Source organism: Sciurus carolinensis, chromosome 13 (assembly GCF_902686445.1).
Source record: "Sciurus carolinensis chromosome 13, mSciCar1.2, whole genome shotgun sequence".
Classification (NCBI taxonomy): domain Eukaryota; kingdom Metazoa; phylum Chordata; class Mammalia; order Rodentia; family Sciuridae; genus Sciurus; species Sciurus carolinensis.
In genome coordinates this window covers 7089033-7115821 of record NC_062225.1, presented here as the reverse complement: position 1 = coordinate 7115821, position 26789 = coordinate 7089033, and the positions used below count along the sequence as shown (strand labels likewise).

The 26789-nt window shown below is 43.8% G+C and overlaps 1 protein-coding gene across 4 annotated transcripts in view; it reads left to right on the top strand.

Annotated features, from left to right (window-relative positions):
• Positions 1–12556: 12556 nt before the first annotated feature.
• The window catches only part of Mgat4a (alpha-1,3-mannosyl-glycoprotein 4-beta-N-acetylglucosaminyltransferase A), an 89731-nt gene continuing 75498 nt past the window's right edge, over positions 12557–26789 (top strand). For 3 of the 4 annotated variants that reach the window (XM_047521869.1, XM_047521868.1, XM_047521866.1), the window contains exons 1-2: positions 12557–12613; positions 16699–17032. In XM_047521869.1, the coding sequence (XP_047377825.1) occupies positions 16939–17032 (94 nt within the window). In that variant the 5' untranslated portion in view covers positions 12557–12613; positions 16699–16938. Of the gene's footprint in view, positions 12614–13166; positions 13386–16698; positions 17033–26789 lie in introns of those variants that run through there. The other variant, XM_047521867.1, reaches the window with a different exon arrangement.

Genomic DNA, 26789 nt, shown 5'->3' with positions numbered 1-26789 from the left:
GATGAGCCACGTTCAGGCATCAGAGAACCCCCAAGAAAAGTCTTTCTTTGGTCTGGGTGGCTCTGGTATCCTTATTTAAGCCCATAAACATAACTGTCTACTCTGCATACTCTCAAATCCAAGCCAGAAACTACTTATTTACCTGTTGGATATGAAAAGTGTTTTTGTATTTTCCTTAAATTGCTGAGCTTCATTATACAAATGGAATGGCCTCCAGATGTCAAGTGTCCAGGTCGAATGCACAGGATGGTCATGGGCTGGGAATGATTTCTCTTGCTCTTGTTTATAAGCTTTAATGCCACCCCACTCAAAAAAAAAAAAAAAAAAAAAAAAAAGTCGTCACATTTTTGGGAGAGGTGGTTATTTTGCAAAATGTGCTTTCTGTTCCTTGGCCCATGTGTAGGGCCATTGAGGGACCAGCCGTGTTTGCACAGCAGACTTTTCCCCCTTTGGTGGAAAGTTGTTTTTGCAAGAGACACTCGTTTAGTGTTCTCCCACTGCTGCAACGAAATGCCATTAAAGGTGAACGTTTCCAACTGCAGCCATTGCTGGGAGTTCCATGCTCGAGAGAAGTGGACAAATCTTTAAAGACACTGGTACCTGAATAGGTAACGCCATCCCCTGCCTTAGATGTAATTATAATGCACCAATAAAAAAGCAAAAATAAGAAAATAAAATAAGGGACAGAGCCAGCACGGCTCAAGTCACTGGTACAGAATGTTCTTCATAGGACTCCCAAGGATTCTCCTGAAGGGATTTGCTCTTGCTTCTCCAGCAGATCAAGGAGAGAGCCATGGAGCTACTTTTGCTTGGTATTTCTCTTTCGATCGTGGCCTCCTGTGTCGATCAATTAATTAACTAAAAACATTAATTAAGCACCCATGCGAGGGCTCATCAGCACTTCTTCTGTGCACAGTTAGGGTAAGGTCCCCAGGGAGAGAGAGAGAAAGAAATAGAGGTGTGGTAAACTGCTGAAAGGAATCTGCAAACTCAGGGGGCTTCTCAGGAGGAGCTGAGGAGGCTTGTGGTGTATATACACAATGGAATATTACTCTGCCATAAAGAAGAATGAAATTACTGCATTTGCCAGCAAATGGATAGAACTGGAATATCAAGCTCAGTGAAATAAGACAATCTCAAAAAACCAAAGGCCAAATGTTCTCTCTGACCCTCAGCTGACCTGGGTTCCAGCTGCAGCTCACTCCAGCTGCCTGCTTGCTCTCTAGCTGCAGCCCTCTCCCCTGTCACCACCACCTGCAGCCCCTTTGCATGCAGTTCATTGAGTTCCAGCCTCAGGTAGCTCTCAGTTGTGACCTTGGCCAAGCCACTCTCCATTGCTCCAGACAATAGCTTCTTTGTATGGGAAAGAAGACACTTGATCAGAGCATCTTTAAGGTCTCTTCTAACTCAAGAGTTCTCAATTCTTGGCTTAAGATGTTGGCAGAAAATTGGTGCAACCACTCTGGAAAGCAGTATGGGGATTTCTCAGAAATCTTGGAATGGAACCACCATTTGATCCAGTTATCCCAGTCCTCAGTCTATACCCAAAAGGACTTAAAATCAGCATACTACAGTGATGCAGCCACATCAATGTTTACAGCAGCTCAACTCACAATAGCTAAGCTATGGAACCAAACTTGGTGTCCTTCAACAGATGAATGGATAAAGAAAATGTGGTGTATATACACAATGGAATATTACTCAGCCATAAAGAAGAATGAAATTACTGCATTTGCCAGCAAATGGAAAGAACTAGAATATCAAGCTCAGTGAAATAAGACAATCTCAAAAAACCAAAGGCCAAATGTTCTCTCTGATATGTGGATGCTAACGCACAACAAGAGAAGGTGGGGAGGGGAAGAATAGAAGTTCTTGGATTAGATAAAGGGAAATGAAGGGAAGGGAGGGGGAATTGGAATAGAAGACAGTGGAATGAATCAGACAGAACTTTCCCATGTTCATATATGAATACATGACCAGTGTAACTCCACATCATTACAACCAAAGAATAGGATCCTAATTAGAATAAGTCATATTCCATGTATGTATACTATGTCAAAATACCCTCTACTGTCATGTATATCTAAAAAAGGATGTTGGCAGATCATTCAGCAGTTCTATATAATGATTTGTCCTTAAGCAACCATGATGTTGAACTTAGCCTGTGTCACTCTCTAAAATGAGCCAGCAGACAAATAAAATGAATGTTTGAGAGTTTTCTGCAGTTGTTTTAGTTTCTGCAAAAGTCCCAGAACTCCTTCTACACCTTTGCCAGGCTTGGTGGTAGCCAGCATCCTAACACAACACGTGACTTCCGGAGCTGAATCCCAACTCAGCTTCTTCTCAGTCGTGTGAATCATGTAAGTTATTTCACTTCCCTTGCCTTGGTTTTCTCACCTGTGAAACAGAAAGAAACGAGGGCCCCACCCTTGCAAGGCCACCGGGTGAATGAAGACCAAGTGAATTGAAAGGCGGTGACGTTCTCAGCAGGAAGCCTGGTAGAGCGGGAACTCTGGGAATGCTGGCTGCGTTGACTATTATCTCCTTCTTCAATTACAGAAGAATAGCAGCAGCACTGGGAAAGGTAAGGTAGCTGGAAACATCCAAGGGAACGCCCAGCAGGCCTGAGTCAGTCATGGCCCAGATCACCATTCATCCGTTAGATCCCCCTTTTCTCCCTCTTCCAATGTTTCTCAAGAAGAACACCAGAAGGCGTCTGCTTCGCTCTGTAAAACATGACCCGAGCTCACCAGCTCTGCCTCTTTCCATCCTGCACACACCAACGAATGGTCACATGCCTTTAGCCAAGAGCGCACCGCTGCAGTGGCTCTTGTGAAGACGGCCGGTACTGAGCGGCTGGTCCCCAGAGTTCCTGTTCGCAGCTCCATCTCTCTGGCTCCTTTCCACTGTCTCCACGGAGCAGCATCTGTGTGTCTCCTAACGCTCACACCGAGGTCATCTTCCTGCCCCACGTCTTCATGCGATCACTGCTTTGATTTGGACTGTGGCCATGGGCCGTGACCCTGGGCTCAAAACCTCAAAGCCATGTTTGCCTTCTCCTCTTATCTGCCCCCTCAGGAGCCCTAAGGCAGGATTGATGAGCTGCTGCCAGAAGACCCACCCTCCCTGTCCTCCCACCCAGGGGCTGTCACCCAGGTGCTCTCCTGACCCACAGCTTCTCAAAAGAGCGCAAAGACTTCTCATCCTAGGCTGAGCACAGCCCAGACTCCCCAGGTCAGCATGGATGCACCCCCTCTTCCAAAATCTAAGACCACGGACGACTCCCAGTCCCACCTTCCTGGGCAGCCCCGTCTCCGCCTGGGCTCCTGAACTCCAGGCACCACAGAGAGCCCTTCCACTGCGCGTTTTCAGTGTGTGACAGTCACGCAGTGCTTGGGCCAAGCACGAGGAAATCATTCAGTAAATATTTCTTGAACAGGAAAGGAATTGGAGATATGACCAAACAGCAACTGTGGCAAACACTGAAGTCCACAAGGAGAAGCTGCCTGAGTATTTGTGTCAAGATGATTGCTCTGCCCTTAGTGCTTGGAAGAGAAAGAAACCACTCGTAGATATTATTATTATTATTATTATCATTATGTACTAGGGTTTGAATTCAGGGCACTCTCCCACGGAGCTGGTCCTTTTTACTTTTCATTTGGAGACAGAGTCTTGCTCAGCTGCCCATGTTGGTCTCCAGCCCGCCATCTTTTCTCCTCAGTCTCCTGTGTGGCTGGGAGGACAGGTGTGTACCACCAATACCAGGCTGGCACATGGACTTATTTACCCTGAGAACGAAGCTTTCATTTGAAAGGAGAAATTATTTAAGGTTTCTGGGTAAAGGGTGCTCTAACTAAAATGGAAAATCCTTTGGTAAGAGGGTCATGAAACATAAAGATCATTGGATAATGGGGAAGTTTTGTTTTTTTTTTTAACTCATCAGATTTTTCTAATAAAACCCCAGTTCTTATTTGAGGTGAGTTCTTTTGGGCACTTTCCCAATATAATTCCAATTTATTTTTCTATTAGCTGAGAGCAGTTCTTATATTTTTTCATCATAACCCAGTGGTGCCAAATCCACATCCTGCTAGAAGCTTCAGAGTCTAGTTCCCTAATACTTCTAAATGTCGCCTTCTCTGTTATTGCTGAGTGATGGCATAAATGTGGCCAGTGAGATAGGACTCATGTTAGAAAATTAAGAAAATGATAAAAAAATAACATCATGTAGGTGGTTCCAGTGAATGTTGAAATGAATCGGTGTGATCTGAGCACATTATAGTATTTTGGTTTTTAGTAAAATGAATGGAACAGGAATATCATGATCCTGATTACTAGAAATAAATCATTTTGGGGAGGATCCTTTACAAAAAATGAGAGAATCTGTATTGATAAGTCACACATTATCAGACTTGGGCCTCATAGGATCTCTCGCTGCCTTGATGACATTTGGAAGTTTGCTCTGTCTCTTTACTGTACGCTCATTTGTCTTAAGTCCGAGTTTTAAAATGAAATTAAGTACAAGTCATTTCTTCTTTGTCCAGGTTTTCTGCCTGTAGTAGTGGGGACTGAACGCGGGGTCTCATGCATGACAGGCAAATGCTCTGCCACTAAGCAGAATCCCCAGCCCTGGTGGTCTGTTTTCAACTAACGGGCAGCAGAGCAAGAACAGAACACATCACATACGCCACGGAGGATCTGAGAGCCTTTCATTCTAGAACGTTTTCTCGTTTGCATTTGGCTCTGCACGTGTGATGCTGTAAGAACTCAGTGTCCTTTACAAAGAGCCTTCCAAACCTAAGGACCCGACACCCTTCCTCAAAGCCCAGCTCTTGATGATGGTGAGTCTTAATAAGAGCAGGAACCCGAACAGGAATGTCCTTCAGCCTGGTGAACACATTCGAGTCTGTCCCTGTCCTGCCGCAGCAGCCCCAGCAACCGCCTGGCCGTGTCTCTGCTTCTCCTCTGACGCTCTGCTTCTTCCGCTTTCGTTGACTCACTTCTCCCTCTTCCCCCTGCCTTCCTCTCTGCCTCTGGCTTCCTCTTGCTCACTCAGGGCTTTTGCATACTCCGTCCTGTGTTTCCGCTCTTGCTCTGATAGTGGATGAGACTGTGTTACAAAGGCCTTCCACGGCGACATTTGTTGCATTCTTGGTCCAGTTCAAATCATCCCTGTGGGCGGGGTCCAAGTGTTCAGGCCCTCTATCCTGCTAGTGGCCACCTCTGTGAGGCCATGCCAGGATCACACACAGAACTCTGATTATCTGTGTCTGTGTATGATTGGATGGATGATAAGGAAATGATACTCAATAAATTTGCTTACTTGATGTGTAAAAGCTTCGGAAGACTTGGAGTCCACAGGAGGAAAAACAATGGGAACAAAATGTTCTTGGTGTTGAAAGAAAGGATGAAGCAACTATTCGGTTGCTGAAATCAGTCAACTCAGGAAATCACGGTGGGCTGGCTAGAGGCTGGGCCCAGGCTATGAACCAGCCTGGGACCCCAAGGAGGAAGGCCCCGATGGTGTGAGACCTGAGTTGTGCTGGGAAGAGGCCTTTGTGTTGTAACTCAGCTGTGTTTGGGGTTTTGGCACCTCTCTAAAACTTATTCTTCAGCTCTATAACCAGGAAGAACATCTCTGCTCCAGGGTAAGATGTAAACTTCGCTCCTCCATCCCATTCCCATGCGGAACCAGAGGAAGCTCACACAATGTGCATCTTCCATAAGCATTTAAGAACACAAAACATGTTCCTGTCGAAACACTTTGAAAGATTTTTTTTTTTTTTTTTCAAAAAAACTAGGTTTACCATGCACTCTGGGGATATTATCCTGGAGTAGTTTATAGATGCTTCCACGGACTGAGATGTTGTTTTTGGCCAGCATTCTGGAGTTCTTGCAGTCCCTGACTTCCCATATTCCTTATATAGATGTGGGCTTGAACAAGTCTATCCCATGGAGCATTCATAGTTCTGGAAGATTCTTTTCTCTGAAGAGGCACTTCTGAAGTGATCTGACATTTTCAATGCCCTCTGAGACATTAATACGAGTACTTTCAATCACGTCCTGAAGAGAACTTTCTTTCTCCACTCTCATTTATCCTTTATTAAGCCTTGTGATTTTAATCCTAGATAACCGTAAAATTTAAATTAGGGGGAAAACTCAACACAAGAAGCAAATGTTTATTATGTGCCTTTACTAGAGATATAGAGACTGGGCAGATCATTGCTCCTCAGTAATTTTCTTTTTTATTATCCTAAGTCCCATTTTTTTCATTCAAGTTAAAAACATTGCATTGACTCTGTTGCTGGCATCATTCATATCAGACTTTCTCTATCCAATTCATCCTTTTCCCATATATTTTATGTTTGAATATTTTTATTAATATACTTTACCATTTGTTTTTGGTTAACGTAGTCGCCTCTGAATACTCTGCTCTCACGTTGCTTCTCTATTTGGGAATCTTCAGAGTGCCCCTTACCCACTGCTGACCTGCAGACTGTCCTGCATGCTCTGGTGGCCTGCCAGGATTCTGCCCAGGTCCTCCATCTTGGTCAGGCCATCCTGCCCAGGTGCCCGGAACACAGAGGGGGCACTGCCCTCTTTGTGCCTCGGTGCTGCTTCTCTTGTAAAGTTTATTTCCCTCTCCCCTACAACTGTCCAAATCCTACTCTTGTCCTTGTAGGTTCAGATCCGGTCTTTCCTCTTCTGTCAATGGTTGTTTGCAGAAAAGCTCCCAAGCGCATGGGATCCATTGATAAGTGAGATCATCCCTGACCTCCAGCAGAGTAACAGCCGAGGGAAGGAGGCAGATAAGTCAGCAGGTCATGATGCTGTGCTGCCCAGTCTTTTTCACTTAGTAAAATGCAGAGAAAATAATTATGTTCCCCAGGGCACACTGGGTCTGCTTGTGCCTGGAGGCTTCAACAGTCCCAGGTCCCACTCAGTCACTCCCAAGGATGAGAGGCTCTTAAGTTTGTTCTTCCACCAACCAATAGGTACATCACGCCAGTCTGGAAACTGAAGGTGAGAAATGCACTGGTAGGCGCAAGGCCACTGGGCAGTGGGTACTTCTCCCAGGTTTAGGGTGAGGGATGGACTTTCTGGGCAGGTGACATCAAGCTCAGTCTTGAAAGATGTAAACAGGTCAAAGAGGGCAGGGGAGTGGGAGTGGAGAGGGGGTCCGCCAGAGGCAATGTCCTGGGCCCTATGTGGAGAGGACAGTGTGACTCAGCGTGAGGGGCGGTTGGAAAACAGCTCTAGGGGTGAGATGAGGAGGGTCTTGGGTTCCTCCAACCAGACTTTGAACTCTTGGGGGTCAGAACCACATTTTACAATCCTGTGTCTTTGGAAGTATTGATCCCTAGGTGAGGGCTGAATACAGGGTCCTCGTTTGATAGAAAAGTCTCTACCAGTGATACTGTTGTGACAGCAGCGTGAGAGAGACACGTGAATGGTCTCTTTTTGAAGCCATGCCAGTAGGAGAGGTGTCTTCTAGAGTCTGTATGAATCTCACTTAAGCTGAAGGATCTGAGGTTTACAGTTATCTTGCCCTGGTGTTTCCGGGACAAACTTTTGGTTTAGATTGAAAGAGTGCTGTAAATCTGACACTGGCTGGTTATTTACCCCTCGTTTTTAGTCGCATGCGCTGCCTTTCTGTAGTCCACTCTGTGATGCTGAGGTTAGCTAGTTATACTTCCTGGGCTCCATCACCAGCTGGCTTCCTATAAGGGGGAGGCGCTGGTGGGGGGATCAGAAGGTGGAGGAAGGAGAGTGACTTCCTGCTTCTGCCTCCCCCACAAGTGTGGCAGTTGATGCAGGTGGCTGGCAACAGCGGCCAGAGCAGGGGGGAGGGCAAGTCCTGCTTCCTGCTGTCCAGGTTTTCTGGATTTCCAGAACCAACAGCAAGAGTGTATCAGCACAGGCAAGCTCAGGATCCCCAGCCTAGAAGCTTCTGATCCTTGGGAATCCATCCTGTTTCCTCTTTGATCTTTAGGTCTGTTTTTTACTTCGTTGGGTTTTCCAGTCCTCCCAACACCTTTGTCACAACCCCTCTGTCCAAAATATCTAACAGTGTCTCCCTGCTCCTGCTCCTTCCTCTTCTCTCCTTCCTAGTCTTCTGTCTCCTCCATCTCCTCTTCTCTCTTCCTTCTTTTTCTCCCTCCCTCTTCTTCCCCCACCTTCTCTCCTTCTCCTCTTCTTCTTCCTCCTCTTCTTCCTAACTGAAATCCAATATACTTACCTGCAGGGTTTATTCAGTTGCTCTAAAAGAATGTAAAGAAAAATCTGAGGCCATGAAAAGGCAGATTTTGCCCAGATACCTAGAACTCCAGTAATGGTAGTCGTGGTTTGGGTATATTAGGTGAGAAAAGGTTTTTATCCTGTTTGAAATGTATTGATAGATTAGCATGGTTGAACTGCTCAAATTGGTTTTATACATGGATGGATTTCAGATGCACAGCTGAAATCACAAAGTACCAAATTCACAAAGGAAGACAAAGGAAAAACAAAAGCAGAACCCAGAGCTCTGTGATTCTCTGGCACACAGTTCCCTTCCATTATGCCTTCTGAGTATACATCAAATGTAATAAAAACAAGCGAATCAGCTTTAATGGTGTGGCTAAGTCACAAGATGAGAGTGATTCCTCCAGCTTCTTAGACCATCTTGGCAGGGACTTTTTCTGTCCCAACATTGCCGATTGTTCTTGGGAAGGAGCCTATTCTCAGCAAGATAGTTGGGTTCTCTTTCTTTTGTTTTGGTTTCCTTGAAAAACTTCAGCAATGCCTTGTACACATTATGTAAACACAACTGACCACAGCATTTAAATATGATAAGCTCTAAAGATTCCATCACTAGGGGACCACACAATCTGGCTTTTGTCTGAATAATCTAATAGGTAAATTTATCCCAGAGATGTGAATGTGATTTAGGAAAGGCATCTTTCATGAGCAAAGGTGAGAGGAAGGAGAATAAAAATTAAGAATAATTTAGCTCTCTGCTGTCCTTCATCTGTATAGACCTTAATTTCCACATAGAGTTGAATTGTAAATGTGGTATTTGGTTCCATTTGCATTCCTTTTCATTGATTTCTTGGGCTGCATGTGCCCTGTCTGATGACAGGAGAGAAACTGTTGCTGTGTCCGAAACATATTGCAACTGATGAAGGATCCATAGATTATTCTGGCCCATCCTGGTCCCAGGTCCACGGTTGCTTCTGGATGAAAGCCGCAGAGTGCACTGTCTGTCAGTTAAAATAAGTTGTCTCCTATCCTCTATATACATCATTTAAAACAGACAGGGAGAACCTCCTGAAGTGATTCCTCTTGAAGACTCTACACTGAAAAAGGATTCCACTTAAGCCAGTAGCGAAGACTCCAGAATCACATTTATAAATGCTCATAAATGATGCAAGTCTGATTGTTAATGCAGGAATTGGGGGTAGAGTAGCAAAGAACCAGAGATCCTGTGCTTGATTTCTTAGAAGCTGATTGATATAGACATGGCCTCACCAGCTAGCACTCACCATCAAAGAGATAAAAGGCAAAGATTCATTTCCTGTGTGGTGTCTGCTTTTAGCTCAACTGTCACTTCCAGGAAGGCTTCCCTGCCCGGAGGATCTAATTAATGGCCCCATCCTATTTGCTGTCCCAGCCTTGTGTACGTATGGCACTGTGGTTTAATTACTTACCAATGTCTTCCACTAGTTTGTGAACACTTCATGGGGAGGTGCCAGTGGCCTCTGTAATCATAGGCCTCAGAAAAAGTTAGTGGAATAATGAAGATGTTGGTGGAAAGAAGAGCTACCATGTGGCAGCTTTGCTGAGGACAGACTCTAAAATGGTGAGGTGATAGGCAGAACTTCTTGGCTATAATTCCACTGACATTGTAAAATAAAGATCAGGAGAAGGTAAACCCAGAAACTGCAGAAGTGGAGAAGAAACAACGAGGGGTGATGGCAAAGGGAATTCATCATGGAAAAGATAAGGATTCTGTGGGGCTTGGATGGACAGACTTTGATTGTTAAACAGATGTAGCTGGAAAGATTCAATCTTGTATACTAGGCAAAAGTAAGAGGAATCATCAATTCACACCCACACCTGGGAGGCGTGTCTTCCTGAATATTCTGATTTGTTAGGACCACTAGCTGAAATCTACAGCTTTCCTGAGCAACAGGATGAATAGTTTGACACAAGTTTAACCATATTTTCTTAGAAAACCTGTCCTTCTACACCAGCTGGAGTAGTGACAAAGTATCAAATAGACCCTGGCAAAGCAAGATAGTTGTGTTGTTTCTGTTTACTTTTGTCCTGGCTTTGCTACTAACCAGAGTTCAGGGGGAATTTCTTCTGTCTTTCTGAATAAGTCAGCCAGTCTGTAACTAAAGCTTATCTGCCCTCTTTCCTTTCCTTTCTCCTCTGACATATGTCTCTGACATATGGTTTCACTTCCCTCCAAGAGGAAAATAAATGGAGAAGAGGGAGAGAAATACATCTTTTTTACTATTCATCCACACAACAAGATTTTGTCCATTGCTAAAGAAGGGAGCAGAGGCAATGGAGTGTTATACAGGCTCTAGAATCAGACAGACCAGGATTTGAATTCTGATTTGGTCATTAGGAGTTGCCTAAATTACTGTTTGTATCTGCCAAATTACTTAATTTCTCAGGACTTAAGTTTCCTCCTCTGTAAGATAGGGATTATGGTGGCTACTTTTGCTATTTGGTTTTTTGGTCAATCCTGTGGAAGTAACTTGGGAACTTTCTCTCAAATGGCAATGTTTTCTTCATCTGCAAGGAGTTGTTTGTTTGTCATGAACAGGGTGTTCAGAAAACAGCATTTCAAAGACTGAAAACTAATAGACAACGTCATTCTAAAGGAGTTTTTATTCCCCAACAAAATTCCTTTACTTTTGAGATAACAGTAATTAATAATCAGGATATGCATGGGAGGACTGTACAGCAAGGCCCAGAGTAGCCTACTCCTAGTTGAAAGCATGATATAGCCAACAATGTGTCAAACGTTGGATCAGTCTTTATTATTTACATCTGACATGAAATCTGTCATCAGCTTGCTGCCTGGTGATGTGTGTGCCATAGAATATAGGAAACCAGGCTCTGCGTCCCCAAGTAGAGATTAAAGTTGTCATTGGATATTATGATTGTTCTGCCCAAGTCAAGTCCACAGTGCTGGAGAGTGTACAAACCTCTGTCTGCTCCTCCTACATCAGTGGGGAACCATGGGAAGAGGGGTGTCATGTGTCTCCTTGGACTTTTAAAATAGTTTAACAGTCATGGAGAGAAACCTAACCACAGGAGAATCAAGAAACCCATGCATGTCCTAGCTGATTATTAATTACTGTTATCTTGAGACAAAAAAATAAAAGAATTATGTTGGAAAATATAAACTCATTCTGATTGATGTTTTCTCTTAGTTTTCAATCTTTGGATTACTGTTTTCTGAAAAGAATCTATTACCATGGGAGATTGGCATGGCCAACCCAGTCTCCTTGATCTTTTGCCCTTAAACTCCCTGCAAATATTATCTTGCAGGGTTGTTGTAACCACCCTGCGGCACCGAAGATAACACACCCTTCTTGTTTGCACCTAGAACTACCGCTTATGGGCAGTGTGACCTTGGGGAAGCTCTTTAAACTTCTCTGTGCTCCAACTTCCTCATAGGAAAAATGGAGTTAAAATGAGATGATGCAATTAAAGATGTAACACGATGCTTGGCAGAGAGTAAGTATCCAAAAGATGGTGTGCCCAAGGGTAGTTACTATTAAGTCACGATCCTCATGGATACTACCAAAACGTGGGGCCAGCCCACCCAGGCTTTCTAAAGATGATTATCTATTTGGTTCTAAAACTAACTTCAAACTTCATGAAAGGGTGATAGATTCAGGTTCAGGAGAAAGGGGCAAAACAGCGTGGCTTAATGGATCTGGGGCTTGAGTGACCACCCGAATAATATGCATTGAAATCCTAGCCATATTTCTTCGTCCTACGGGCTTAAGTCAATTTTTCCAGTCTCTGCCTCCTTATCAGTAAGTTGGGGACAACGATGCCCATGGCTGGGGCTGTCAGTGAGATGCCCAGAACCGCAGGGCCTCGGAAGCTATTGCTGGATTAGGGCCGGGACTTGTCTGGCCTGGGGGAAGGCTGCCCAGGAACGCGACTCGCTCTGGGGGAAGGGGATGGAACTCCCGGGGCAGCCCGGAATGGTCGGGTCGCGCGCCGGGGCGGAGGCCCAGCGCTCACTCGGCCTTTGTTGGCGGCGGGAGCTGCCTCCGCACACGCCGGGGAGCATCAAAGCCAGATGTGGCGGCGGGGAGTACGCCGAGCGCCCGGAGCCGGGGACCTGGGAGCGCACCGACCTCGCCGTGACGCCGAATGCAGGGGAAAAGATCTCACGAGAGTTATATAGGCCGAGCGACTGAGCCTCTGAGTGACAGCCGGGCGGGCCACTGGCGCGGCGGCGGGCGGCCAATGGCTGGCAGGGTCGCGGGCGGGGCGGGGAGGGGCGGAGCCGCGGCGGGAGGGAGGGGCGCGGCGGCGGCGGCGGCGGCGGCCACAGCAGCTCTGCCTGCGGCCGCGGCGGGAGCGCCGGCGCCAGCGGCAGGTGAGCGGCTCTGGGCGGCTGAGGCGCGCGGCGGCCTGGCGGCGGGAGCGCAAGGCGGCTGCGCGGAGGGCGCGGGTTGAGGGGCGGCGCCGGCGACCCGGCTCTGCGGCGCCCGGATTGCGGGAGATCCACCTGCTGGTAACGGAGCCGCGGACGCCGCGGCCCGGCCGGGCTCTGGTGCGCCGGGAGGTGCTCTCGCCTCTGGCGCGCGGGGCTGGCCGGGGGCGCCGCCTGGGCCTCGGGGGCGCGGCGCGGGCCGGGACGCCCTCCTCGCATCGCCGCTGCAGCGCGCGGTGCCTCGCGCCCTCCTGGTGGCCCGCCCGGCGCCCCGTGCGTTCCCGGCGCTCGCCGGGCTCCTCGACTACCGGGGAAAGTCGAGCAAAGTGTGTGGGTTTCCTGAGGGGAGGGAGGCGGAGGGGGAGCTGCTGGAGGGCCGGGGTCCTCCGCCGCCGGCCGAGTGGGCGCCACCGCGCAGGTGGGGCAGGGGCGAGCGTGCGGGGCGCCGAGGCAGGGGCTGCTCCTGTGAAGTGAGGACCCGATGGTCCGGAGTGGAAGAGCAGCTCCCCGCCAGCCCCCAGGCCTCAGCCCCCTGGGTCCGAGGAAGCCGGGGGGGACCCCCGCTCGGTCCAGGTGACTCCACTAGGTGTGCCCAGTGACATCTCGGGCGTGCTTTTATGGCTGGCGGTGGCACCCCGCGCACGCCGGCTCGTATTCCTCGCAGGATGGTGCTTCTCCGGAGCCCCGGCACCGCTTCCCGTCCAAATTGAGGAATGTAAGTAGGTACCAAGTACGTTCTGAACGCCTTCCGAGCCTTCTGCTGCTGCGCTTTTTGCTGTCGGACCAGATCTTGATGAAAGAACGACACAGTCGTTCGTTGGAAGGTAGAAATCTAAATTTAGAATCAGATAATAGGCGCTGTGTGGTTGATTTCTTCTTCTGGATGTTTAAAAAATAGTGACTAACAGGTTAGTGTGAGATGGGTTTCTTTAACACACCAGGAGTAAACCTGAAAACGCACTGGACCACGAAATTATGTAAGCTGTATTAAAGAAAAAGATTAATCCCTCTTTAAAGGGAAAATAAGTGAATTTTAGCATAATCGTGGGGTTAAACTTATAAAAGCTTACGTCATGGTTTTCACTGATTTGTGGATGTCATGGATTGTGCCTTCTATTCTTCAGGCACCTCTGTTTTGTCTGTGGGATGCTGATTAAGGAATATACCAAATGTTCAGCAGAGTGTTCTCAGAGCCTTGGAGCATACTGAATATTTCAGAGAACACTTTAAAAGGTTTTGAATCCAGTAATACAAGACTGTAACGACATAAGATTGTTAAATCTGTTAACAAAACATTTTTCATCATGAGGTCTGGAGTTGAAAGTTCCATGCATGCTTGGGAGGATAGAGAAATGACAAGTAATTTTAGCCATTACCTTTTTTGTGGTTTAAAGATTCAAATGTGTTAAGTGATAGTCTGAGAGAGTATTCAAGTGCTAGATTAAAATGTTTGCAAATCTGGATACTGATAAAAATGTGGGTCACCTGTGTCTGACAAGCCAGCCTATCCACTGCCTGTGGTGATTTAAGAGCTTGTAGCTCATTAGTTTTGCTCTCATCTGGAGATTTCATTCACTTGTGCTGCGCAGTTAAACTTCATTAGTTTAGAAACCCTAATTAAAAATGCATGACTACATTCTTGCTGAGTAAAAGGCTCTCATATTTTTCTTGTGAAATTTCAGGTCTTATTAGTAGCATTCATTGTGAGTATCTTCTTCAAACCAGAGTTTGCTAATTTCCTGAATCCAGTGTTTAATTTTCCATATGTTTTTCATATATTATGGATAGCATATCTATAGTCAACTTTGATTTTAGAGTTTGCCTTCACATATTTGTGCTGAATTTTATGCAGACTTTTTTCATATTTAATAAAACTGTATTTTAAAATATCCTTATTTGATGATTTTGTTTGTCTGCTAATTGAATGTTTAATGACCTTTAGATTTTTTTAGCTCTCCTACTAGAACAAAATCCTTTCTGAAGTAAAATATGGCTAAGTGCATAGCAACAGAAAGTTAAAAGCATTTTTGTATAGTGTTATACCAGGATGAGAATTCCAAGTTATATAATTCACTACATTATCACCTCTGTTTTTATAATCAGAACTCATTGTTGGGTCCTTATTGATTTAAGATAATTAGACACTCCATGGAATTTAAAAATTGTAGGTTTTTTTTTTTTTTTTGTCATGAAGATTTTGATTCTGAGCTGTAGACATAGGTATTTGATGTTAACTGTAGGAAGTTCAACACATTTGGTTTAGTAGTGATAACTTTCTGTGATAATGTCTTTGGAGCTCCTTGTGCTCAGGTAGTAAGAGCAGCCAGCGGAGTGGGGTTCAGTACTTCTAGAATGTTATATGGAAGTTAGGGCTGCTGGCTAAAGCCGGGAAACAGGCATGCTTTGTTGGGAGTTCCGGGGTGGGGAACTAGCCAAAGGCTACAGGAAGTGAGAAATTTGTTTAATGTTGTGTATTTAGACTTTGAAAATTACTGTGAATTTTGCAACTTTTACCATAATGGACCCGTATTTGTTCTAGAATATAAAACGTTTTTGAGATTCACACTTTCCGTTGCATAAAATTAACATTTTGGAAAGGTTCTCCAGTTTAACCTAGACTTATTGCATTCCTGGCACTTCTCTTTATACTGCTATGCTGCAGGTGGCTGCATTTGAGGGCAAAGGTGGTACATGAGTTTGAACTTTGGAATCATACAAATCAAGGTTTTCTCTTATGTTCATTTCCTTGTGTGTAAAATAGTGTTAATGATGCCCACCTCATAGGATTTTGTAAAGGTTTAGACTACATAATGGGCCCAGCATATAGGAGATGTTCAGTGAGTTGTGGTCCTCATCATTAAGTGTCCCTGTGACCTTTCTTAACTAGTGGAGATTTCTAGTGGTGTTCAGTGATAAGAAGTAGCTGAGGTGGCAGTTTCTGAATTGCCTGCAAATGACTGCTTTAATCAGCTGTGCTCTTCCACTGAGAGAATTGCCCCTTGGGTTCGTTAGGCATTTTTGGAGGTGCATTAACTCACCCCACTAGAGTGTCATTTAGTATATTGCCAAGAGCATCTTGTGGTCCCCTTGAGGCAACCAGGAGTCAATGCACATCTCAGATTGCCTGACACACCCCTGGGGAGTGGGTCCAGTTATGTGTACAGAGGACTGAAGAGTGGCTGGCTGCATCTGTTTGCTTCTATTTTTTAATGTAGTTAACATTTGGCCACTATGCTCAAGTACTGGTAGGGACCTAATTTCTTTTCATTTTCCCAGCAGTTTCATTAGATGGGTGGTGATCGCCTAGATTTCCTGAGTTAAAACAATGTGAAGTGATGGGCCCTGGCTGATAGACTAGGGGCTGGATTGCTGTGTTTTTTAAATGCATAAATATTCTGAATTTACCCCCTAGGAATTGGGTTAGTCACTGGGAAGACTGAAGTTATTTTGCAATGATGATGAATAGCAATAATAACTGTGGGCTTTTTACAATTTATGATAATATGTGAAAGAGGAGACAGGACAGGTGGTTTTCTCATTTTATAGATGAACCTTGGCGTAAGTAATGTCAGACCTAGATCTAGGACCCAGGCCTTTTGACTGTCATATATTACTGTCTGTCGATTTTCATACATACACATGCACACATGTGTACATATATTTGCATATATATATATAAAATTTTTTTCTCTTTAAACATTTGTTACTGTGCAGTAGGAAAACTGGGGAGAGTAAGGATTGTTACTCAGGAGCCATAGTATGATCATTAGAGTCTCCTAAGCCCTGTAGCTTCTCCATGTAAATAAATAACTGGAAGTTTCTTTTCACACACATAACAACCAGTAAGGAGGGAATACAATTTGAAGCTTTTTCCTTGGAGGGGAAAGACTGTAATTCTAGTATATGAAGTGTGTAGTTGAGATGTGGGACGGCTCAGCCCTGCCAAAAATCCATTCAGGGTGATGGCAATCAGTAAAGAAACCTGTACTCTGCATTGTTGAACAAGTTTTCTTTCTCTTCCCCCACAGATAGGGAGAAAACAGCCTCAGACAGGAGCCCATGAAGACCGCGAAGACAATCTGAAGTAGCAATTGTGACTGGTATTCTTGCTAGACACCTTCTGCCTGAGCATCTGAAATGAACCTCTTGCATTGATTGTTTTGATTGGCCCAGAGCCAGGAGTACTGGATTCCGTTGACTTCAGGCTAAAAAGAAAACAGTCTTGATTGTCATCACAAACATACGAACCAGTGTGATGGTGAAATGAGATGAGGCTCCGAAATGGAACTGTAGCCACTGCGTTAGCATTTATCACGTCATTCCTCACTTTATCTTGGTATACTACATGGCAAAATGGGAAAGGTAGGGAAAATGTCTGCGGATACGTGTGTGAAATGTGGGGGCTTTTTGCTTTGTAAACTGCGCATTGATGCTCAAGTTAAATATCCTAGCAACCTGCACGTTGCTTGCTCTCTGCTGGCAGTTTCTTTTGACACAGAAATACAACGTATTCTTGGACAGAGGAGACAGAATTTCTAATTCCAATGGGGTTTGTTTTGTTTTCAATTTCTTATAATTGCACTTGGAGAAACAGATACTGATCAGTGGTTTACATTACACATGACAGCCAAGTTGAATAACAAAGACTTTTGTTTGGGTATTTTGTTTTATTTTTTAGCTAATCGTCATAAATGTTTAATAAGCTTTCTTATATTGGCTGTTGTATAGAACACTTAAAAGGACACAATCAGTGCCTTTGCGAAATTTACATGCCAATTATGCTAATGATTTGGTGCTGTGTAGTTAATGATTTAAACCACAGGCCTTGACAGATTGCTGCTTAGGCAAAAGCATTTAAGAAGGGGTTGAGGAGACTGAGTGGAATGTTAAAAGTTTTTTATTTTACCAGTTGTGTTTAGACTATTGAATTGTGTTTTTAAAGGAAAGTTATTTGTTCATTGCTAGAAATTATATTGTCATATTCAGGAATAATGCATTTCTTGCTTTTTTGGGGGCAGGGGGAGGAGAGAATATTTGGAGTAAATTCCTTTCACCACTCCTTTCCTCATATTAATCTAAGGAATGCTAATGGCAAGAAAGATGGAGGTGTTGCCATGACTGCGTGCTTATTTTGTTAGGTTATAATATCATCGTCACCTGGGCTATTTGAAGATGCTATTGCTGACATCATTGTATTGACTCATGAAAAGATTGTTTCATGACCCATTTTTTTTTTTTGGTGTGTTTTTGTATCTGCATATTAGATATGTAGATTTCTGTGTGTGCATATGTACTTATCTATATGCAAAAAATAAGCAGATATAAATCAAAAGACATTGTGCTTTGAACAAGTATAGTATTTTCCTAGTTTTTGTCTTTCTCTAATTTGGGGGAATGGAATCTTGGGGAAAAACAAGTGAAATACTGCTAAAGGAAAACTCTTTGTACAAATATAGACTTTTTACATTTTAGTTTTTTATTGCACCAAATGAGAAGACTTAAGTAGGAAGAATCTTGAATGATTAATCAGACTATTGATAATCCTTGACGTAAACAAAACAAGTGACTGGCTGTTAAGGGTCTACTAGGAATAAGAGAATTGACTAACAATAGCAGGTGGGTTTTTTCTTATCAGGAAACTTACCTGTTCAGAAATAGTAATGGAGAAATGTGACTCTTCTCCCTGTATCTCACGTAAGAGCTCTAAAGTTTTGGTATCTCCCTGCCCTCCATCTGTTTCTTAGGTAAAGGCATCAGAAGCATTATTAGTTTCTTACTAAGCTGTCTGTAGGATCAAAATTAATTCAAAGAATGTAAAGGATCTTTCTCTGTAGTATCAGACACACAGCCTGTTCTCTTTGATCATGACTCTGAACGACTCTGCATCTTCTGTACGTACTCTTCTGCTGTTTTTCTGCTCAGTGTTTTGTCCATACTTTGAGGGATTAGCACAGGCCTCCTGTTATAGTTGGTTGAAATCCCCTGTGTTGAATTGCTGTCGTTTATGTAACCACTCTTCACTGTCAAGCCCTTGGATTCTTTCTAGATAATTCAGGCAGTTAGACAGCTTGGATTTTCCAGGGCAGGCCTGCTTTTCCATATTCCATTCTACTACACACAAACCATGTGCTCTCATTTTTATTTTGAAAGTGTGATTTCAATAACCTTTGACATGACTGGACTAAGAGTTTTTGTTTTTTATTCACTGGCCTTTTACATGTACCTCCCCTGTGCCTAGCACTGTATTATATGCTGTGAACATGAAATAAGAAATGACATGTCTTTGAATAGGGATTGGCAGGAAAGATGCATGTAAACAAGTGTGCCATCAGAATGCGGTAGAGGCGGTCACGGTGCTTGTCCTGTTCCAAACATTTGTATCTCATTTAATCCTCATAACAGCCTCTAAATATTTTTACCTCCTTTCTGTAGTTGGTAAGACCAAGGCAGGGCTGAGGTGCTTACCCTGGTCATACATTAAGTGGTGGAGTTGAAGTTTGAATTCAGGTAGGCGATTTCAGAGCTTAGCCTGGTAGCTATCTGTCTACCACCCAGAAGAGCACAGACAGAGGCTGCTAATTCTTCTGGTGCCTCACAAAGGAATAGAGTGGGAATGATGAATGTGAAGGGCAGGCCAGGCAGAGGACATACCAGGTGCAGTGAGCTGCAGGTACAGCTACAGGTTCTGAAGTCATGCTTTGGAGTCACAAGACACTCATCACGCCTGCCACATGGGATTCCTAGACTGTCTTGAGTTGGTAATCGCAGTACAGTTCCTGTCCATCTCTATTCGCCACCTGCAAGAATAAGGAGCTGACCCATGAGATTGGCAGAGGTTGAGGAGGATGTCCAGAACCCTGCTAGGGAAACTGGGCAGGGTACCAGTTTCAGCAGGTTACATGGGACCTCCACTAAAAATAAGGCAGAATTCGAATTATGTGGGATGCATAATTTGGGAGAGTTGTAGGTAGGTACTATGAGAGTGGGACAAGAATAATTACATGTCTCACTTTCTGCTGGTGGTAGGGATCCTAATGCACCTCCTGCTTCGGTCGGGCACAATCCAGAAACCAGGCAAAACTAAGTAGTCATAGATCCCTGGACCAGGACTGGTATTATATCTGACCCAGTGTTTGGTGGTTAATACATGTTTAGTAAACATTTGGTATATAAATGCTTCCTTCAGCAAAAATGTATTTAAGAAAAATTACATTTCACTCTTTTAAATTGCACAGTTCAGTGTTTTTTGGTATGCTAACAGGTGTGTACAGCCATGACCACGGTCAGTTTTAGAACATTTTCATCACCTCACAGAAATCCTGTCCACTGTAGCTGTCATTGCCCTGGTTCTCACCTTCTTGTCCGCCTACTCTAGGCAACCACTAATCTTCCCATTTCCGTAGCTTTCCCTCTTCTGGACTTTGGTATAAATGAAATCGTATAATGTGACTGCCTTCTTTCACTTGGCCTAATGTTTTCAAGAGTCACCCATGTTGTGGCATGTATCAGGATCTCATTTATTCTTATAGATGAGCAATGTTGCCTTATACACACAGTTATATATATACCCATGTTCATATACATATGTGTGTGTGCATATGTATATATACTATCTATAGCTATACAGTTAGCTTTTCATCACCAAGACAAAATAACCCAAGAAAATAAACTTATAAGAGGGAAAGATTTGCTTTGACTCATGGTTTCAGAGGTTCATCCATGATCACTTGGCCCTGTTGTCTTTGGGCCTTTGGAGGTCTTATTGTCCATCTTGGCAGAGGAGTGTATGACAGAGGTGGCCTGTTAACATTATGGTGGCCAGGAAGCAAGGGTTGGGACCGGGAGCCCAAAAGTTCCTTCAAGGGCAGTGACCTAATTACTTCCACAAGACTCTGCCTATTAAAGGTTCTACCACCTCCCAAAGGTGCCACAGAGTGGAGACAAAGCCTTTAACGTGGAGGTCTTTGGAGAACATTTAAGATACAAATTATATCTTGAGGACATTTATCATAGGAATTGTGTTGTGATGATTGTGGCCTTAAGTCCCATGATCACCACCTGTGCGCTGGAAAACCAAGAATCTGGTGGTATAATTTAATCTGAGTCCAAACACCTGGAAACCAGAAGTGCTGAAGGTTAAGTTCCCGTTTAAGGCCAAAGACCCAAGAACCAGGCGAAGAAACATCTGAGGATCCGATGTCCCAGCTTAGAAACAAATTTGCCCTTTATCCACCATTATCTCTTTAGACCTTCAATATGTTGGATGATTTTCACCCATATTGGAGAGAGATCATCTTTTCTCAGCCTACCAATTCAAATATTAATCTCTTCTAGAACACCTTCATAGACATGTACAGAAATAATGTCTTGCCAGCCATCTGAGCATCCTTTAGCCCAGTCAAGTTTGACGCATAAAATTCCTTCTGTTATTGTACTTTGCAACTGTGGAATTTCTATTTGGTTCTTTCTTAAAATTTGTGGCCTTTTCTTAGTATTCTGTATTCAATCCCACATTGCCATGCCTTTCTTAACTTCTTTAAGGTTTCCTTGAGTTCTGGAACATGCTCTGAAGTCTTCCATCTAGTTGTACTCATAGGCAGTTTCTGTTGCCTGTTTATCTGGTGTATGGGTCATACTTTGCAGTTTCTTTGCACATCATGTTTTATTGGCTAATGAATATTTTTAGAAAAATATATTTTAGCAACTCTGGATACTGAGGTTCTCCCACCCATGAACCTTGTTATTTGCTGACTTGTTTAGTGACTTGCTGGATTATTTTATTGAAGTCTGCCCCTCTGCCAGGGGGCATTCACAATGCTGCGTAACCCCTACCTTTATCTAGTTCCTGCCATGTTTTGAGATGACATTTACTTTATGATGCTGTAATGTACTCCAGGCTTGTCTGGAAGTTTCTGCACTCCAGCCTTGGGTGCAGTCATTTCTCCAAGAGCCTTTACTTCCTTTGTCCCATCCTATTGTGCTCTTACCACATCCAGTCCCTCTCAGTGGACAGCAGGGAAATGTGTGTATACACATGTCTGTCTATGTCCCTGTCCATCTGTATATCTTTTAAAAAAATCCTGAGCACTACATGTTCTTAGCAGTTGCTCAGATTCTTCGGTAGTACCTATAGTGTCCACCCCAGTGTCCTCTTTCCCCTGTCAGGCCAGTCTCTTCACAAAACGTGACTCTTCCTATCCCAGTGTCATTACTTATACCCAGTACATATGTACAGTAGTTTCAGAATTGCTAACCATAACCCAAGTGAAAAGTAAATTTACCAGGGTACTGTTTTTGTACACAGTTATTTTTATATTTTGTCTTGTAAAACATAGTCAACTGCTGTTTTCTAAAGTTACTTGGCCTACTTTTTATCTTAGTCACTTCCTCTTCTCTGTGCTTATGTTATTCATTTCTAATGCATGCATTTAGGCCCATTTATTACTGTTTGTATTATTTTGGATTTCCCTAACACCTTGTTTAATTGAATTTATTTACATTTTCAATATGTGAAACATCATCTTCATTGAGTCAGAACTGGAAAAAAAAAAAAAGCATACTGAGAGGTATTCCATTTCCATTCTTCCCTCCCACCTACCAAGTTTCTGTCTGTCTTGTATGTATTCAGTATCACAGTTTACTGGTTTATCCTTCCTGGATTTCTTGTTGCACAAATTGAGCCAGGTAGCTTTGCATTTCCTCATGTCTTCTTCCTTCTCACGTGAACGGTGGCATGCGGTAGATGCTCTTATCCATTGCAGTTTTCACTTAGTAGTATATCCTGGAAATCACTCCATATTCATTTATTGATACCTTCTTTTTTTTTTTTTAACAAATGCATAATACTTCATGGTGTAGATGCATTTAAATTTATTCAACCACTCATCTCTCCAGGGGCACTTAGGTTTTTATTCATATTCATTATAAGTGCTTTAGTGCTTATTTATTTTTATTTAGTACATATTCTAGGCATTGTGCTGGGCCTCAGATAATGGAAATCTAGTTTACATTTTTTAAACTTTTAATAGTCACCTAATTAATTTCTGTGGGAAATCAAGAACAATTTTGGAAGAAAAACTGTAGTTGACATTTATGTTGTAAACATGAAAGTATGGGGATAGAGTTGACTTGATTAACATTTAGATTTAAATTTATTCAGGAAAAGTAGAGTCATACCTTTTTGCTAATGTACATTTTGCTTGCCTGTGAAAGTTAAGTTTCAGTTTTTGAAACTGAAGGATTAAAAGGTAGTTTAATTTTTAAAAAGCTCTATTTATTTTCCCAGCAGGAAACTAGAAAGTAACAGCAATTTATAGTTGGTGTTCATTTTTTTTTTAAGTTTATTTTTCCAGATTAAAAAATAGTAAATGGTCACATGCCAGGTTGTTTTCCCCCTCCACAGTTGTGATGGTATGAGAGAACTTTCTAGCCAAGAGGGTGGGAAATTGGCATACAACTCCATTTTCTGTTCAACAGGTGTAAACATTTCTATCTTCAGGATAATTCAGTAAATGTTTTAGTTGAAGTAGAGAAAAGTGCACAAGCTCTAAGTGTGCCTCTCCTCGTAACGAGCTGCAGTCGGGCATCCAGCACTCCTGAGTGCCCGTTGGTTCACAGTTCTCTGGATGCTTTTCCTAGAAGTCTCTGGGGCAGCAGCAGCTTTTAGAAGCGGGTCTTGCTCGTGGTGCTTCTCTGCAGGAACCAGATCTTGGGTTTTGTTTCTTCATTGCAGCTTGTGTTTAGCCTTCCTCCAACATTCATAGAAAGCTGTGTGCCCTTGCACTGGACCAGGGAAGGCCGAGATGACAAAGACAGAAGAGCCTACCTGTGAAGGAAGTCACAGTGCAAGAGCAGGACAGGTGACTGGTGTGTGCTGTGCTGCCGGTGTCATTCCTAGGCGTGGGCGGAGGGCCGTGATGTTTCTTAGGGAAAGATTGTTCGTTCTGATGAGGTGTTCTGGAAAGGTTTCTCATGAGAGTGACATTTGAGTTGTTAAAAGGTGATTAGGAATTAGAGGGAGAAAGTTATCTCTTGCCAGGAGTCACCGAGGAATACCTATAATGACAGAGAAGGTAGACATTGGATTGAACCAAGGTGTGTGCAGGTGGCAGCATATTGAATGGTGGAAGAGTTGGGCCTGGTGACCCGGAGGTGGGTGGCCTGGTGGACCACAGGGTTTTGGTGTATCAGAGGCCAAAGTGCACAGAAATGGAGGGGAGACCAAGGGAGTGTGCAGGGAACAGGAACTCTGGAAGCTTCTGATTTAAAGGGGAGAGGGACTGGAAGTTTCTCTGAGCTCCAGGAACTGGTATGATGGCGTAAAGACCTGAAGGGCTCTGGAGAACTCTATCGTGGAGAGTGCCTTGTCATCTGATTTATCTTAAATTTTTACTTCCTATAAAAACCCTTTTTAGACTGGGTACATTATTATTATTTTTTTGGTTGTTACCAGCACACCATTTACACATGTACCTGCACATGTCTATTTTCTTTTAGAGTTTACTTAAAAGTAAAATGCATTCTTTTGAACTTTAAGCCTTTAATCAGTAGACAAAAGTACAAATATTGCAGAACTTACCATATTTATATTTTAACTTATTTGAAACCGTCAGTACTGTGAGCTTCATTCCTCATTTCTGAACTTTCCTATGATTATGGTAATTGATACTTTTATACATTTCTGGGAGTTTTAGAAATCAACAGACTAGAAAAAATGGGTGTGGTGGTCTTCTGAGAACAAATGCCAGTCAGGATCAGGGTGGTTGGGAGGGCTGAGTGGGGCAGGGGACCTGGTTGCTTCTCTCCAGGTCATTCTCTTCTGAGTCTCTTGTCTGACTGGGTCCTGTATAGTTTGGCTCTTAAATGTCCCCCAGGGTCCATATGGTAAAAGCTTGGTCCCCAGCTGGCACTGTTGGGAGGTGGTAGAATTTTCAAGAGATGAGATGGCCTAGGAGGTCTTTAGGTCATTGAGGGTGAGCTGCAGAGGGAACTGTGGGACCCTGACCCTTCTTCTCTCCTGCGCTGCCCAGCCATGAGGTGGGCACGCTTGCTCCACCACATGCTCCTGCCATGAAGCACTGCTGCACCACAGGCCCAAAGCACAGGCCAGCCATTTATTGACTGAAACCTAAAGCTGCACCAGAGTAAACCCTTCCTCTGTGTAAGCTGATTATTTCTGGTACTTGTAAAGGACATCTAGCACCGGTCTTTGTTCACAACTAAACACACGTATTACAAGGCCTCAGAGCTCTTGTTGATCAGACAAATTTGTTGCTGCCATGTGGTGTTTTCCCTTCAGGAAAAGGATTCCGTACTGTCCTCTTGGCCTTACTTTGCCTTGGTAGAGTGTCACAAGCTTCAGCATTCCTGTTAGAATCTTCCGATTGGGAGATCATCTCGAATTTTCTTGGTCTGAGATAAGGGAACTGGTCTGGAAACTTGATCTTTTTAGAACAGATAATTGAAAAAAAATTTTTTTTAAACTTATATTTCCCCATTTTTGTTAGGATTCTTCATTCCAAAATGAGGACTTGCCGAGAATCTGTTTTTCCCTCCCATTTTTGGTATGCACATATAGATACAAGTTTTTATCTGTATTTTTAAGCACATATACTTATTGGAAGACAGAAATACTCAAGTACATAGACATCTTCTTGTTCAAATTAACATACAAAACACCATAATCTTTGCCTTTTTTTTTGCATTTCAAACTTTTTTGATATTTAAATTTTTTGTACCACAGTTTGTCTCTGTTAATCATAGTTGTTTTCTTTTCGTGTCCACACTGTCACCCTCTGGCTGCGAGGGTCCTCTTAGGCTGTCCTCTTTGCTGTTTTAACTTTCACTGAAACTTTCCACAGTGTCTCTGCTTTCTTGTCCTATTTCTGTGCTCCCAGGCCCATCCTTTTATTTTCCTACCAGAAAATGTGGAATTAGTTATGCCTTAAGAGTCCTAGTTCCTTCCCATATGAATTAGAGACCAAAGTTGGATGCTCATGAGACTTGATGGAAAGAGTGTTGCTCTAGGAAACGTCATTGGTTGGCCGTTAGCTGAACCAGTCACGTTGCTGCCCCCAACTTTGCTCTGGGGATGAGGTTTCATTGATCTCTAGGACTTTGCTGTGTGTGATGAAACCCAGCTCATTAAAGGGTCTTCTGGTAGGACTGGAACTCTGTAGGTGAGCTGGGCCGCCTGGAACTCGTTACTTAAAGGAGAAAGCTGTGTGGGACAGGGAAGCATGTGCCAGCTGGTTTATCTCTTGAACTCACCTTGTTCATCCCCGTAGTCTTCTGTGTGGAGAGTGGCCACTGTCTCAGAGTACCCCTCATCTTTCCTTCCCCTGGAATTTTGTGTGAGTTACAGAAAAAAGGAAGTCAGTGTTCCAGGAACTACAGTCTTTAGACTGGACGCCCAGGGACGTGCTGCTGTGTCCGTTCCTTCTGTGTGTGCTTGTGTTAAGTCAGGGTAGTTAAGCTTAAAACGTGACCTGCAGGATTTGTGGTGTAGAGTCTTATTTTTGTTTGTCCCTCATAGTTGCTTTTGTCTCCCAAATCTTTTATCTGTTTCTTTCTCCCCCCTTTTACTTTTAATCTGTAGTAAAGTTGTGCTTGTTTGCAAACAATTTTGCAGAGAAATGGAGGACTGATGAGACTCCTGAGCAGCCCAGTGCTGCTGCCCTTTCAGGAGAAGTGAACCTGCAGTTTCAAAACTGAAACTAAAGCATCGTGCTGGGCGGGAACAGTGGAGGATAGCATCTGATGACCACCTTTTTGTCCTGGTTGCCTTCAGTCCTCTCAGCAGCTCTGGGAAGCAGGCATTAGTCTCCAAGTTGCTGTGAGGATGTTCAGGCAGTTGGCCAACCGCTGAATGGAGAGTGGTAGAAACCAGGACTGAACCAGGCACCACTGACTCTGTGGCTTGTTCCCCTGCCTCAGCTCACAGAACCTGGCACGAACTTCAGTGCAGCAGTGGGGCTACCAAATGTGTCCCCTTAGAGAAGTTTCTGGAAGCCTCCCATTGTCTGTCACCTAATGGGACTTCTATCTATGCTTTGGTCAAAACCGCTTTCTTTGATCATGTTTAGTCACGCCCCCCCCTTTAAAGAAAAAGTATGCAGTT